General features: G+C 52.8%; 6 protein-coding genes across 6 annotated transcripts, besides 1 other annotated feature; 4 read left to right on the top strand and 2 right to left on the bottom strand.

Moving 5' to 3' along the window:
- Positions 1 to 1,325: 1,325 nt before the first annotated feature.
- On the top strand, positions 1,326 to 3,494 carry NFIA_048230 (putative G1/S-specific cyclin Pcl5; the record flags this gene model as incomplete). Its single annotated transcript, XM_001257382.1, has 2 exons — positions 1,326 to 1,761; positions 1,825 to 3,494. The coding sequence occupies 2 exons, from the start codon at positions 1,326 to 1,328 to the stop codon at positions 3,492 to 3,494; spliced, it is 2,106 nt and encodes a 701-aa protein (XP_001257383.1).
- A 2,953-nt stretch (positions 3,495 to 6,447) lies between these two features.
- NFIA_048220 (uncharacterized protein) lies at positions 6,448 to 7,339 on the bottom strand (the record flags this gene model as incomplete). Its single annotated transcript, XM_001257381.1, has 4 exons — positions 6,448 to 6,886; positions 6,936 to 7,027; positions 7,096 to 7,162; positions 7,260 to 7,339. 4 exons carry the CDS (start codon positions 7,337 to 7,339, stop codon positions 6,448 to 6,450), a joined length of 678 nt encoding a protein of 225 aa, XP_001257382.1.
- A 1,017-nt stretch (positions 7,340 to 8,356) lies between these two features.
- Positions 8,357 to 9,247, top strand: NFIA_048210 (uncharacterized protein; the record flags this gene model as incomplete). The annotated part of the gene is made up of 1 exon (XM_001257380.1): positions 8,357 to 9,247. One exon carries the CDS (start codon positions 8,357 to 8,359, stop codon positions 9,245 to 9,247), a length of 891 nt encoding a protein of 296 aa, XP_001257381.1.
- An 892-nt stretch (positions 9,248 to 10,139) lies between these two features.
- NFIA_048200 (nucleobase cation symporter-1 family protein) lies at positions 10,140 to 11,887 on the top strand (the record flags this gene model as incomplete). The annotated part of the gene is made up of 2 exons (XM_001257379.1): positions 10,140 to 10,964; positions 11,012 to 11,887. 2 exons carry the CDS (start codon positions 10,140 to 10,142, stop codon positions 11,885 to 11,887), a joined length of 1,701 nt encoding a protein of 566 aa, XP_001257380.1.
- A 342-nt stretch (positions 11,888 to 12,229) lies between these two features.
- Positions 12,230 to 13,371, bottom strand: NFIA_048190 (IPI1/TEX10 family protein; the record flags this gene model as incomplete). The annotated part of the gene is made up of 3 exons (XM_001257378.1): positions 12,230 to 13,146; positions 13,203 to 13,275; positions 13,324 to 13,371. 3 exons carry the CDS (start codon positions 13,369 to 13,371, stop codon positions 12,230 to 12,232), a joined length of 1,038 nt encoding a protein of 345 aa, XP_001257379.1.
- Positions 13,332 to 13,355: a microsatellite.
- Positions 13,372 to 14,191: 820 nt separating the features above from the next.
- Positions 14,192 to 15,244, top strand: NFIA_048180 (hemolysin-III family protein; the record flags this gene model as incomplete). The annotated part of the gene is made up of 3 exons (XM_001257377.1): positions 14,192 to 14,746; positions 14,810 to 15,037; positions 15,089 to 15,244. The coding sequence occupies 3 exons, from the start codon at positions 14,192 to 14,194 to the stop codon at positions 15,242 to 15,244; spliced, it is 939 nt and encodes a 312-aa protein (XP_001257378.1).
- Positions 15,245 to 15,254: the final 10 nt, after the last annotated feature.

Genomic DNA, 15,254 nt, shown 5'->3' with positions numbered 1-15,254 from the left:
CATCTTTTTATTGCTTGTATCAGTACTATCTACTTACTCTCCGCTCATTTCTCGTTTTTCGCCTTCGTTGGCAAAAAAAGAAGCGTGGTCCCTGCGTCTGCTCTTTGACTCCCTCCACCCCCGAAATTCCGCCACCTGAGTGTCTTGCCACAGGTACAGACTGAGGTGAGTAACCAAAATCTTCTGATTCCTTTTCGCCATTATTTTTCCCATCTTCCTTCCAATATCTCCTTTCCTTGTCCCACGGGCCCTTCTAAAACGTGTACTGGAAGTCGCCGCATTTCCCTCTCTTTCACCCGATCCATCTTTTTCCCTTGGACTGGCCGCCCCCCAGGTTAGTTAGTCACTGCTCTGCCTACTCTTAGTATTTGCTCCGCCCTCCACAAGAATAGGTAGTCATCAGGCAGCGTTCCCTCGGTTCCCGCCTGCTGGGTTTTACTTCTTGGGAGGAAAGAGTCATACTTCGGATCGCACCATTTTTATTCAGAAATAAAGAGATCCTCTCCTGACTTACGATCGGGTTGCTGACTGTTCTTTTGTCGCCTCAGCCTAGTCGAGCCTCACGACTCATCCCGCCGAACCCTCGTCCTTTTTTAGCCACCCGATAAACAGCTGACTGCCTGGACAAGCATCAGTCCTCCACTGGTACTGCCTGCTTGTTGGTCAGTTCGCCGTTCTATCGGCACCTTCATATAACCTCTTTCATATCCCTTTGATGATCAAGATGTACCCTGTTTACTCGATCTCTTCTGTTCCGATCACCAGCTTTGCAGACTCCTCAGCCCCAGATCTTCAAGCCTCCGACAAGACTGTCATGTTTGTTTAAACAACAGACCTATACAGTACTTATCACTTTTGAAATAAGCTTATGTCGGTATACCGCGGCCTACGCATACTTCTCAAAACGTGATCTCGGCTTTTGATCTACTACGGACTCTACGAACGGTGATCGGACTCGTGGACGTTGAACACCTTCCATCCATCCCGATACAGTTACACCTTTGACCTCTTTCGATTCCTACTTCGACGTCCATACCTACTTTGACTCCCTAACCTCGTCTCCTCCCTCGTCGCCACCTTTTCTTTGACAAGCTGGCGATCTCTCATAACTAAGGCACGCCGTCGCCTGTGAACAAAAAGACGGTATCTGTCTCACTGGTACCTCGTTAACGGTTATTTGCGCAACGGTTTTTTGACAATATCACGGTTCAAAATCGCCCATCTCTTATTTATAATATTCGGTTCGGAGGATTGTATAACCAACCAAAACTACTTCTGATTTCGGACAGTGGTGGGTAGGTTGTACGGTTTTGACTATCCCGAATATGACAGGGATGGACGTCTTGGGTTTGAGGGACTCATACCCGAGCATTCAGTACAAAGCGCCCTATGCGCATCCTTATGCTTCCTCGATCTCCTCCTCGGCGTCTTCCTCATCTTCTTCCGTCTTTTCCCTGGATTGTGTATCAAACCAGAGTTCCATCTCGTCGACTTCCACGAACCCGGTGGATGTAATCTGGGAAAATGAAGGCGAATACCAGGTGGCTGGAAGAATCTTGACTTCGGCGACTAGTTCGCGTGGCGGTGTGAGGGGTGTGTTGCCCAAAGCTACCGATGCGGCGGTCGCGCCCGAGTTGCGGAGGCATCCTCGGCGCACCAACAGCTGCATGGCTCAGTCCAGCGGCGTCAGTTGTGCCCGACCTCCGCCATGCCTCTTGCGACAGTCGGATCGGAAGGTCAACTTTGTTGACAATCTCGTCGGTAAGTGAATGTTTCCTCTTGATTTCCATCTTTTCTAAAGCTAAATGCTCTTGCCCTACGAAGACACCGCCTCGCAGATTGTAGAGATAATCTGGCCCTTGTCAGCAGTGGCATCTCGCAGCGACTCTGCCACAGGCTGCAAAGGTGTTTTACCCCTTCGTACTTTCATTCAGGAGACTCTCCGTCGGTCGCGCACCAGCTACAGCACTCTGCAGGTTGCCCTGTATTATTTGATCAAGATCAAGGAGCACGTGCCTCGCTACGATGCGGAACAGGAACAACCGCCCCGGAGCAAACCGGTCTGCCGTGCCATGCAATGTGGCCGTCGCATGTTCCTTGCCGCTTTGATCCTTGCATCAAAGTACCTTCAGGACCGCAACTACTCTGCCCGTGCGTGGAGCAAGATCTCCGGCTTGAATACCGCGGAAATCAACCAGAACGAGTTGATGTTTCTTGAAGCGATTGGCTGGAGACTACACGTTACCGAAGCCACCTTTCAGCGTTGGACGGACATCGTCCTGAAGTACACCCCGGGAGCTGGTGGGCCTTTTGCTGGAGAAGGCCAGTGCTGGCGAACGGTCATCCCCAAGCTCACTCCTGAACTGGACACAGTGGACGTGGAGCCTTCATCTTCTTGTATGGTAGGATTTGAATCGGGCCTTGTATCGGATTCACCTTCTCCTCGTTCCCCGTCGACGGGTGAGCACCCCAGCCCGTCATCCATCTACAATCAGGGATCGGCGTATCAGCGGTACTCGCCCATGTCTGCTGGAGCATCGTCTCTTCCGTCCATGCCACGACCACCTATGCTGCCAACACCTCAGTTGACGCCTCAGACGGTCATTGCTACCACTCCTGCTGCGAGTGGTAGCGCCTTCTGTGCCCGCCGGGCTTCCATCTGCGCTGCTATGTCACAAGTGCAAAATGTGTGCATGGCGCGATCGACTCTCGATCAGCGGCCGTCGCTGGCGTTTTGCCAAAAGGCTAACACGTTTGATGGATACCCGACCGTGGTTCGCAGATCGTCTCTGGCTCGATCGACGTCTTCGGCGTCATCCCCTGAATCGATGATTTCCGATGTCTCGACGCTGTCGTCGTCGAGTTTGTCATCTTGCTCTTCCGGGTCGGCCCCTATCTCCATCCTGGGCACTAGCGCCTCTGCCAAGCCTCGCTTGGCTGTGAAGGCAACGCTCCGATGCACCAGCAACTCACTCAAGGAAGGTCGGAAGGCTTTGGCCATCGCGTCTCCTATCGATGAGGGCCCGCTTGGTGAGATCTACAGCTCGCCTGAGACCTACTTGGGCGCAGCTGGCCAGGTCCCAGATCTATCCAATATCTCGCTGGGCACTCCTGTTGATCACGAGGCAGCTCAAAGCCTTTGTGAACTGTCGGGGGCTATTTCCCGCTCTGCACAGACGCTCGAGCAAGGAACGACTGCTCAGCGGCAATGCCGGAAACGTGGCCGCACAGGCTCCGAGGATATTCTGTGGCAGAACCATGTCCGCCACCTGATGAACCTCAATGCGCGGAACGAGGGCAAGGCTTCGGATCGTTCCATGGGCGATACTCGTTCTGGTCCGAAACATTCTCAGTCTCTCTCCGCTGCTCAACTCAGTCTCCTGGCTGTTAGCGCTCCTTTGTCTGGACCAGCTGGCATGAAGCGTGCTTGCTGTGGCAGCGAAGCGAGGAAGATTGCGCTGAACCCAAGTGTGCGATCGGAGTACTTGGGCTAGCTTTGTCGATGAAACATTCAGCTGCCAGGCTCTTTTCTCTCTTGTCTTTTTCTTTTCTGTAGAAAGGAAAAGTGGCTTTTTAGCGTGTGGCTTAGTCCATCATATCTCTCTTTTATTTCATATATGATCTCGTCGATCGAGTGACGTTCTTTTCAGGCTTCTCCAACGGCGCAGAGGTGAACAACGCAGACAACTGGTGGGAAAAGTTCTTTGATGCAGCGAACTTTATCTCGAGTTTTTCTTTTCTGCATTTGGAGAAAACGATTTTGAGTTGTCATGTGTATATACCCTGCTGTTGCTGGGAGTTTGAGACGGTTGTCTGCGTTGAACTCTACGTCTTCGACCTGTTGTTTATAGTGGCTCTGTTACCAGCAGATCTACTGATGTACGATGTATGCCGGGGTGGGTTCTTGTCCCTGGGAGCTACCGCTTAGTCCATCTTTCTTATCATTTATTCCTACATTTCTCTGCATCTATTGTCGGTCTTATTACACGAACGGAGTGTGGCGGGATGGGAAGGGTGTTGTCATGGTTTTATCTATATCTTTTTGTCCTCGCTTTCTTTTACTTTGTTGGATGGAGCGGCGGTTGGGAATGGTCCAGCTTCCTGGCAAGGCAAGGAATGCATATCTATCTATCATAAGTGACGACTTTGTCCTACTTAACTTACCCAGAGTTCTTGCAAGTTCCCTATGTTTGTTAGCCGTCAGCAGCATCCAGCGATGCACTGGACGTACCCAGGATAGCCAATCACAATGTAATCACCTAAGTACTCTATAATTCTTGGCTGACTTGTCGCGGCGTGACCTGATCTCTTCGGCGAGAGGCGACTGCCTGATCTCGGAAGATTCAAGGACCAGCCGGTCCTGGTGTCACTCAGTGACTCACCGCATCTTGTAGCGAGCTGAAAGGTTGGACTCCGGATTTGAGGCTTGACCGGTGAGTCAATGCGGGTTGCAGCCTGAGGCAGCAATGAGTCAACGGGTGAAATCGGAAGGCGTTGAATTTACCTAGGCACCTATACAACCAACCACCGGGTACGGAGTACGGCTACGAGTTGATGCTTTGAAGAGCAAAGAAAGAGGAAGTCAGGCTTAAATTGATTTGAGATCAGAATATACAACAGCTGTGATTCACTGGTTCACCCCATCCAACCTAGCGCTAAAAGCCACTGGCCCCAGTGCTGCCCTCGACATCCTCCTCCGTTCTCCTGAAAACTCCTTCAAGCATGTCAGGCATCAGGCACGGACATGGCTGGACCAGCGGTCGCGTTAGCCATCCGTCACCTCACCATAGATAGATGGTTGACGAGCAGTGAGTGAACTTAATTCACCTGGGCTGCTGAACTCAATCTAGTCAATCCCATTATGACCTGGTAACTGTGCTGGCCCAGAAGATCCCGTCGTCGGATCCAAAGGCACTGGCTTTTGGTAGTGGGAGGACGCTGGAATATAGTCTGCACAAGGTCAGATAGTGAGCATGTGAAACATTAAGCGAATATCTTGACATACCTCGCTTTGTTGCAGTGTGGGCATACCATTCCTGTCTCGGACGAAGAGCTCAGTAGTCCCCGAGACGGGAGCTCCTGATAGCTTTGTCCCTTTGACAATAACTTGAGGATGTATGCGACATATGAAATCGGTAGACGGTTCTGCCATGCGGCATTAGCTGAACGGAGAAGTACTGGTTGCGTCACAGTTAATCACTGGGCTGTAGAAGTAATCCTTGGCTCTTTTCCTTCGTTATACTTTGCTTTCGCAAACAATACGTGTTTGCCCCCAAATGGGACCGGGTAATAATGTGCGGGGGCAAACGCCGTCATAGCAATCTGACAAATTCAGTTTGGGGATTGGGATTATTCGCCCGACGATCGGATGTGATCTTTCGTCCCTCCTTTGAGATTAGGGGAAAGTTCGCGTGAAAGGGATCTGCCGTGCTGTTGGCCGCGCTCCATCGACGTCGTCCATATCCATCTCGGATTCTTGTACCTGGCTGTATAGTTGCAGGCGTCGGAGATTATCACTGCCATGCGCCGCTGTTGTGGAGTATTCCAGAAGTGGTCGTCCTTGTCCAGCTTCATTTTCTGTTCGAGGTCGTCCATATAATTGACTCCCAGGACTGGCTCGCTGGCCAAGCATGTGTCAGAGGGTATCCTCCGCATGCCGCTGGATAAACTCATCCTCCGCATCGTTGCCATCCGACTTTTCCCCACACTCGATCGTGTCTCCCGTATCCGCAGGGCGGTTTGCCGCCGGCAACAAAGGTTTCGAGCAGGTCATGAAGCTGGGCGGTTAACTGCGGCAGCGCCCCGACGACGCTGTTGCACTTGATCCATCGTGAGATGGACCTTTCCTGGAAGAGCGTCCACGCCTTCTGTGGGTCTCGCTGGCCGAGGCAGTGAACCCGCCTGGGAGGTTGAAAGACCGTTGTAAGGATGAGAGAGGGTTCCAGCAGGACGACGCGACTGCATTGACCGTGCAGGTTGAGACCGTGGGCTCCACACCGGTACGAAGCCAGGAGGACTGGAGACTCCGACCTCTAGCACCACAGTTGGCCATTTTCGAGAACGGCCCGCTGGTGGCCTTCGCCGTACCCTGGCTTAACCTTCTTATTCTGCGGGGTTTTCGGTGGTTCCTAGTGGAGAAAAACTCCCAACGATGTGACCTTTTGACCCAGCTCGAGTCCCTAGTATTCTGTTCTTAAACCTTAGGATGTACCTTCCACACCGTCACAATATGCTCTAAGTCCTCAGTATTGAATTCGATCTCCCCTTTTCGGGCCCACGGGTCGAAGGGAGACCCTTTGAAAGGGATTTACTAGAGAGACCCCAGAGATGCGAATCGGGTGCTGGGCTGTCGCATTTGTCAAGATTACCCCAATTTCGGAGCTTCGCCCATGGCGAGGTCCCCTTACCGTGGTCGACCGAAAGGGATCTGACCGATGGAGATAGAGCTCAATTGAAAGTTAGACGGAGACGATCCAGGTCCTCGAAGTCGACCATCGACACAGGCCAGGGAAGAACTTCCCCGTCTAGGGGGTTACGACGACGCTTCTTTGACGGAGTTGAACCGAAAGACGGGGTTTCGCGGGGGCGTTTCGATAGGAACCCTTCTCCTTTATCAATCATGGACGAAGAACCTTTGATAACGGAGGGCTTAACAGCGGAAGAGCGACGGCTGATGCGACCTGCCCCAGCTTCGACTGATGGGGTATGTGCAGTGACGCTGGCAGAAGGAGGTGTGGTGGACTTGTGGGGGGTATGTGAAGCTCTGGATACGTTCGACTGTTCTTCGATGGGATCGTTGACAACCTCTTCTACTTGAGGGGGAATATCTCGCAAAGTGGGACTGCTACCAAGAGCCTGCAGTAGTCCACCAGCCTGAAGAATTGTGCTACACGAATAAGTCAAGAGAAAGGAGAATCGATGGGGTAGAAACTTACACGCTGTCGTCGGAATTCCATCCTTGTGTATGACTCAAGTAATAATTGCATTTTGCTGACTTGCCATTCCAGAGGCAATTGGCGCACGACCCCTGAAAAAACGCACGAGTGGTACCCGCTGAATCATACTCAGGCCCCATGATGCACTTCTTAAACATACCTGACTTAACACAATGGTTGCAAGTAGTCTCCACTTTAATGCCGCGCTGATAAAGGATGACAGCAGACTGTTAGATCGAATTTGCAATAGGTTTGGTCTTTGGTTCTCTGTCTCTGCCGAAAGACTATTTGAGATTGCGAACGACATCTAGTAGGGTCACACACGATTTCTCCTGAGCGGTCAAAGTGAGATGGTGCTTCGCGGCGACTTCGGCGACGACACCTCGTCGGTCAGGGATATGCATTATGTCCTCTGGGAGCGAATCAAAAATGGAATGATAGTGGATCAATTGGCACAAGCGAATACGCGAAGCAGATGATAATGGTTCTAACAACCCTATAACTTGCACGAAGAGTAATTTGAAAAGCTGTTGTTCCATCGAACTGGTTGGTACGAAACCTCGCACTCGACGAAGTACGAAAAAGTTGGGAGTATTTATACTCGGGCTGCACGCGCTAGCAGCGAACGCTCGCTTTGCCTGTTGTATGGTCTGGAGGCGATGGAGGGGTTTCACCCACATGGAACCCATGAATGTCATTGTGCCGCCCTTTTCTACACAACTAGCTCGGGCCCGTTAGATGGGATGGGTATAGAAGTAATCAGAGGATTGATCTTACCTGCCTCCTTCGCTGGACCGGGAGCATTAGGCCAGTCCGTTAACGCCTAAAGGGAGCTCAGATTTGATGCCAGCAGACTCCCCATCTAAGGTCTGCGTTGACCAGGGATGAATGCGAAGAAGATCATGTGAACAAGAGAACGAAAAGAGAGTAGGTAGTACGGTGAATGGTGACATTCACAGTTTCACTATAGTACTTTGCTAGAGCAAGAGATCAGTGAATTTGAAGAGGTATACTCCAGTGGTGGACTGGTTGTGAATATAATGGTCAGCCAGATGCAGCAGTGCTCTCTGGCATATACTGTATCGTGTTTCCTGCTTCTTCATCTAGGCTACAGAGGTAGACATGATATTTAAGCCATTCTGTATAGCCGAGGTTGAGATGGAGCCTAGCTGCCTGAGGACTAGCTCCATCAGATAAGATTAGATATCTGGTTGGCTGTCGTTCCTTCTTCCCCTCACGCGCCTTCTGCTTTTGGTCATCTGCACAAAGCCGTGTGATACTGACACCACCAGGGCTATTAAAAGGGCGATCTCTTCCCTTCTACAGAGTGCTTTCATCCGCATCTCCACGTCTCCGCAGACAGAATACTTTCATAGCATCTCGCCAACCAGCCAGTTGTTCAAGTTGTTCCTCTCGAAAACATGGATCGTGCCACCCTTTTCTCCGCACTTGCTTTTCTTATCGGTCATGTCCTGCAAGCGACCGCTATCCCATCGGCTTTTCCGCAAGACAATGCCGTCAACCAGGTGCTTCTTAGCGATTCATATCAAGACCAATCTGTTCCGTCAATACCGGCAGAAGACAACGTCCAACACAGTGATGTCATCCACATCGGGGAACCCGAGACCATGCGAGCACCATCCTGGTTCACCTCAACACTCATGGCTCGTCGTCTCCTAGCCCTGTCAACAACGGGCACCGTCTCGACCATCTTCCCCGACCCGCTCCCCGGCAACTCCCACGCGCCCACCTCCGTGGCCGGCCTCCCCATCAGCCTCCCAGAGTACATCGCCGACTGCGACGAATACCTCCCTGCAGACGTCAGCAACGGCGGCGACGGCAACCCGACCTTCCTCGCCCTCCACGTCTCAACAACCTTTCGCAACACCGCTGCCGGCTCAAACATCAGCCTCGCAATCGACTGGTGGGACCACTTGAACCAGACCCAGCCCGTCGCGCCGGGGTTTCCTCCGAGCGAAGCAGGTCTCCCGCGCGTCACGCTGATCGGGTACGTGGAGCCGTTTGATACGCCTCTGCACGGGGATACAGAGGCAGCGCTGGAGGAGTGCTATCTGCGCGCGCATCCGGATGCGAGTGCCTGGTTGCCGGGAAAGCCTGGGGCGCCGCATTCGAGCTACTGGGCGAAGATGGTAGTGGAGCAAGTCTATTGGATCGGCGGGTTTGGGGGCTTGCAGCAGATTGGGTGGATAAATGTCACTGAGTGGAAGGGGATCCGGCGTGTGGGAAGTCTGCCTGGTGTTGGTGATGGGAGGGGATGGGAAGATGTGAGACTTCCTGGGGAGAAGGAGTAATCCGTGATCTCTACGTATTTCAATATGCCATATGAAGCGACCAGTGCTAGTGGACAAGAATAGAAAGATCGAAGATTAAGATGAACAGTTTATACCGTTAACGACACTAGTATCAGGTCAATGGTTGGCCACTATACTCAGGTGTTCATAGTATCCTCTTTTCATATGCTGGTAGCATTCAGCAATTTGATCCTTTCAATCCTGAGCCACTATTTGGTGAGTTAGCCTGGCACGAAGTACTCGAGTTAAATGATCCTCTCATTGCCTTTCCTGAAACTCTCTTCGAAGGGCTAATTCTCTTCTAATGAAGACAACGACAATCTAATCATGGGCCCGATTATCCTGCCATCAACACTGCGGAATGATGGCTTCTGCTACTTATGAACCACGGGGGCGCGAAATGATCTGCACGAATCGCCACACACGGTTCTCTTTAGAGATCAGACAGGATTCTTATCAGACTTTTAATGGCGTTACACTGAAGGAGAATTTCGCCAATGAGATGGTGAACTGATAAGTCGACGGTGCGCTTGGCCTACAGGGATTCAGCTGGCTTATCAGCAGGGCGAGTTGGCTTATCTTGGGGAGTAAGTCATGGTCTTAGTGATGGGGATAGATATATAGGTAGGCTTCTCTGTTCAAAAACCTGGGCAATAGTGTATCGATGACATTGGCTTTGTTTACCTGATAGACAGCGGCAGAATATATCTACTGAGGGTGTATGGGTGGTGACGCAGAGCACTTTCGACATTGCATCATCCCTCCCTTGATAAGCCATCTGCATGCAAACATAATTACTTTTTCTCTTCTCTGTTCTCCATAATTTATCTTTGCTCCACATGGTCTCTTGTTGCAATTGCCTAGTCTCACAGTAATACTCCATCGTCCTACGATGGTATTCAGACGACCCCGTCTGCGCGTCACCCAGCCCAAGTCGGCTTTTGCAGAGGGAAATGCCCGCTGGACCAACCTCGATCTCGATCCTGTCCCTCGTCACCGTCGAAAATGGGGTCCATTGAGTTTTGTCGGTGAGATATCACCGATCCAATTTCTGGGTTTTGCATTGCTGACTCCGACCAAAGCGTACTGGATCTCCGACGCATTCAACGCCGCAACATGGCAGTTCGCCAGTGGCATCATCGCTGTCGGGCTGAGCTGGCGCGAGTCCCTCGCCATCGTGGCCATCTCCTTCTTTATCATTTCCTTCGTCATTGCCGCCAATGGTGCCGTGGGGGCCATCTACCACATCCCGTTTCCCGTCATCGCCCGCGCGAGCTGGGGCTTCTGGGGCTCCTACGTCGCCATCATTTCTCGCGTGATCCTGGCGATCTTCTGGTTTGCGATACAGAATGTCAACGGGGGCAATGCCGTCCGGTGCATGATCGGCGCCATCTGGCCGAGTTTCCTGACGTTGAAGAATGACATCCCCGAGGACGAGGGCATCACGACTGCCGGGATGGTGGGATACCTAATCTTCTTTATTGTGCAGTTCCCATTCCTGTGTATTCATCCAAACAAAGTCCGGTGGCTGTTTGTCGCCAAATCCATCATCGTGCCCATTGCGTGGCTGGCGATTCTCGTCTGGGCGTTCGTGGCCGAGGGCGGCGGAGCGATTTTTGACCAGAAGCCCACGGTTTCCGGGTCCAAGTATAGCTGGCTGTTCCTGGCGAATATGACGTCTGTACTGGGGAACTATGCCACGCTCAGCGTGAACCAGGTATGTGATGCATTTCAGAGGTAACACCGATATGCTGACCGACAAAGTCCGACTTCTCTCGATACTCCCGCGTCAGCCCTAGATGGCAGCTCCTCTACATCCCCATGCTCCCCATCGTCTTCACTTTCATCTCCTTCATCGGCATCGCCGCCTCCTCCGCCGGCCAGTCGCGCTACGGCGGCGATATCCCATGGGACCCGATCGTGCTGATCAGCCACTGGACCAGCCGCGCCTGCCGCTTCTTTGCCGCGTTTTCCTTCGCCCTCGCCTCCCTGGGCGTCAACATCTCCGCCAACTCCATCTCCGCCGCTAACGACCTGACCGCGCTCGCACCGCAGTACATCAACCTGCGCCGCGGGCAGATCATCTGCGCGATCCTGTCGTGGTGTCTCGTCCCCTGGAAGATCCTCGCGTCCGCGGGAAGCTTCCTGAACTTCATGTCCGCGTACGCAATCTTCCTCGGCCCCATCGGCGCAATCATGCTCTGGGACTTTTGGCTCGTCAAGCGGAGGAAGTACGATACCCTGGCGCTGTATCAGCCGTCAAACCCGACGTATCGGTATTCCGCGTGGGGGACGAACTGGCGCGCCCTTGTCGCGTTCCTGGTTGGCGTGGCGCCGAATCTACCGGGTTTGATCGCGTCTGTGAACAGTAGCATTGATGTCGGGGTTGGGATCCATCCGTACCAGTTTGGGTGGCTGTTAGGGTTCGTGGGGACGAGTATCGTGTATGTGGGTCTGTCGGTCTGGTTCCCGGCGCGCGAGAGCTTGATTGAGCGGGCTGTGCTGGCGGATGAGATTTACGATAGCAGGGGCACGGTGGAGGGGGTTGATGCGGGTTCGGAGGAGGTTTTGGGGGAGGGCGGGGGTCGGGAAGAGAAGATGCTCGGTGTGAAGGACGGGATACTAGAGAAACGAATCTGATGTAGTTCAATTCGCTTATCTATGTAGTAACAGGCCTGATATGATGTGTTCCTTGATCCTGATCTTCAGTCGCTGTTGGTCACCGAAGGAGTAGTATTCTATCGTATCCGCCTGCGCGCTCTGTTCTGAGGCGTGTCCTATCTGGAGACACTGGTCCAATCTGATAGTCATTCGCATTAATGACTGTACTGTCCATCGGGTTGAAAGTGATCATCGAAGCAGATTGTAGCGGCTTCGGATGATCCAACCGATCGTCGGTGTCAGACCTCAGACCTTTCCGACCCTGGTTGATGGGGCGAGATGCCATAAACGTATCCACCGCTTCTAGGGCCTGGAGGAATCTCACGCCCCCGGCCCATACGCAATCGCCTCCTTAAGCACCTTACTCACACCCGCCGAAGCCCTTCCCACCTCCCCGCCCTCACTGCGCGCACCCTCCAAACCGCGCTGCACAGCCCTCAAAAACCGATTCTCAAACACGCGATACCGATCCTCGCGCGTCTCGTACATCTCCCCTTCCTCATCGCGAGGCTGCCCAAACAGATTCAAATGCACAAACGGCGCCGTCGCCTGCGGAACCATATGCTGCGCCGCATGACACAACGGGAACTCCCACCCCGACACCCCCATCGCACTATCCTCGTCGGAAGAATCACCCATCCCATCATCCGGCCGCCCGATCCCCGCCTGCAGGAACACCGCCAGCGCGGCCAACACCTTAACCATCGGCTGGCCCTTAGCGCCCGACTTGCCGAACGAAGCCCGATTCCCCGACCACTTGGACGACTCCTCCGTGTGCCAGCCCAGCACAGACAGGAAGCAGTTCAGCGTCTTGATCCAACCCCCGGCGCAGGAGACGACCTCCGCGCCTGCGACGTACACCAGCCAGGACAGCACCTCGACGGCCGAGACGCGGATGTCGGCTGCAAGATGGGTCATGCCTGCGCGGATGTAGGGCAGGAGCTGGGGGACGTGATCCTGGATGTCGTTGGCTGGCAGCGCGCGCAGGAGCTTGAGAAGCTGGGTGCGAACGCTGGAGCTTGCGTCTAGGATCAGGGGGAGGAGAGTAGGCAGGAGGACGCTTACGGGCTGGGGGAGGGGGGAGTCTACTGGCCTTGAGACGAATGAGGTGGTCAGGTGCGCGAGCGAGTCGCGGCGCTGGGTGTCGGATTTGGAAGAAAGCAAAGAGACGTGGTGGGTGAATTGGGCGTCTGATGATGGGGCGGTGATGTGAAGGGATTGTTGGTTGAGGGTGATGGCTGTGACGGCCTATTAGCACTTCATATGCATGTACATGGTAGAGCAGGCTGCGTACTTTTTGCGCGAAAACTTGTGTCGGTGAAGTTGTCAGGCTTTGCCTTGGTTTTGCCGACTTTCAGTTTCGTTTTCTGGGCTGAGTTAGTAATGCTCTGGTGCAGGGCTGATGCAGGACTTACCTGGAAGTCCTTCTTCTTTTCCTTCTTCTTTTTCGTGCTGGAGCCCATGATGACAGGACTCGGAAATAGAGTCTCTGAATGCTAAGATATGAATGCTTCGATGGGGAGATGTTCCAGAATCAAAGGCCGAGATACCCCAATTTTACTCTCCGCTTGAACCACGCACAAAGTCTCGGTTTCGAGTTTACTATGCGATGGGTATCCCTCTCTGAGCGTAGAAGGATGCCAAGGCTTGTTCCAGAAAATAAATATGCTGATGGGGACGTCAACGTCCATGAACATTTCGGGATATCTTCATCCCCAATCTGAATTTTTGAAGATCACGTGTAGCACGTGACATATGTCCAGCCTGAGGCAGCATTTCACGGCACGGAAAAGGCAGATAGAACAATAATAGACAATTATATGCCCTACAGTAGAAATCATATTGTCATATCTGTCGCCCTGAAGATTCCAGAACTGAGATAATGATTCGATACTTTACACTCCGTAGACTATGGCGCATTGAGCTACCAGCCAAGAACTACAGTAGCAACTCACATGCGGCAGGCCACTCTTTCCCCTGAAAGTCATGTTGACCTGTCATTCTCTCCAATCAGAGTTTGGACATTGCAGCGGTTGCTTTGCTTGTTCTCCTTGTGATCTCCCAATCACATTGGCCGGCGTAACCTCATGGTTCGCTATGAGTGGACCTTGGTTGATCCAAGAATGGGAGGATGCGAGGGAGATACTGATGATCATCATTATTTTTACCTCAAGGCTTAAGCCATTATTTCTACTCCTATATCAATACTCTATCCTTTCTCAGCATGGTCTATGTGGTCAGTATGTCCCCTGACAGCTTCTTCCAGGGACAAACAACAGCAAAATGGTCTTCAATGGGCTCCTCCGCTTCCGGATCATCCGCTCTAAAGAGGTCATGGAGATCGCCCTGAGCGGAGGACATGATCAATCGCAGCTTGTCAAGAAACAGACTCTCCTCACCATCAAGCAGCTTCCACCATGGTACGATCCCAACCCGTTCATCCTTTCAGGATACCGTCCCGAGAGCCGATCCTACTATCGCTGCTTCGCCAGTTGGCTGTACTGCCACAACGAAACTGGAAACATCTACTCGCATCTGATTCCAGGCGTGTTGTTGCTTTCGTCCCAGGGCATCCTGTACGAGTACATCCGCACAACGCATGGGAACCTCTCCAACTTCGACTGGTCCATCGTCTCACTGCAACTTCTCACGGCCTCAATATGTCTCCTGACATCGACGACGTACCACACCCTGCTGAACCACTCTGCAGCCGTCGCGCACCGCTGGCTCCAGCTCGACTATATCGGGATCATCGTGCTCATTCTGGGCGATTTCATCAGCGGACTGCATTTCGGGTTCTATTGTAACCCGCAGCTGAAATACTTCTACTGGTCGCTTGTCAGTGCCCTGCTCATAGTATAATCACAGTCACGGACTCAATGCTGATATGGATGCCTGCAGATCCTGGCCTTCAGTTCCGCAACCGCCGTGGCCCTCCTCAGTCCGCAGTTCAGGGGTCCCGAGTGGCGCTCGTTCCGACTGGCCAGTTTCATCTGCACCGGTCTCTCGGCGCTTGCGCCAATCGGCCATGCGTGCGTGCTTTGGGGCGTGCCGTATCTCTGGAAGATAGGCGTGCAATATTACCTGCTCGAAGGGTTGTTTCTGATCATCGGTTGCTACTTTTGGGAGGTAGGTTTCCTTCGATTATATCCAGAAGGGAAGATTGCTGACGCACCGCAGAGGAGAGTTCCTGAGAGCCTGTACCCGGGTGCATTCGATATATGGGGCCATTCGCATACGATATGGCATGTCTTTGTGGCGTTTTCCATTGGTGCTCATGTCATGGGACTGCTGCAAGGGCTGGAGTACAGTTATAGCCAGGCACAGTGTCGGTGATTCCCTTCAA

This window comes from Aspergillus fischeri, genomic scaffold (genome assembly GCF_000149645.3).
Source record: "Aspergillus fischeri NRRL 181 1099437636266 genomic scaffold, whole genome shotgun sequence".
Taxonomy (NCBI): domain Eukaryota; kingdom Fungi; phylum Ascomycota; class Eurotiomycetes; order Eurotiales; family Aspergillaceae; genus Aspergillus; species Aspergillus fischeri.
The sequence above is the reverse complement of the archived record's forward strand: the minus strand, read 5'-3'. Positions and strand labels throughout refer to the sequence as shown.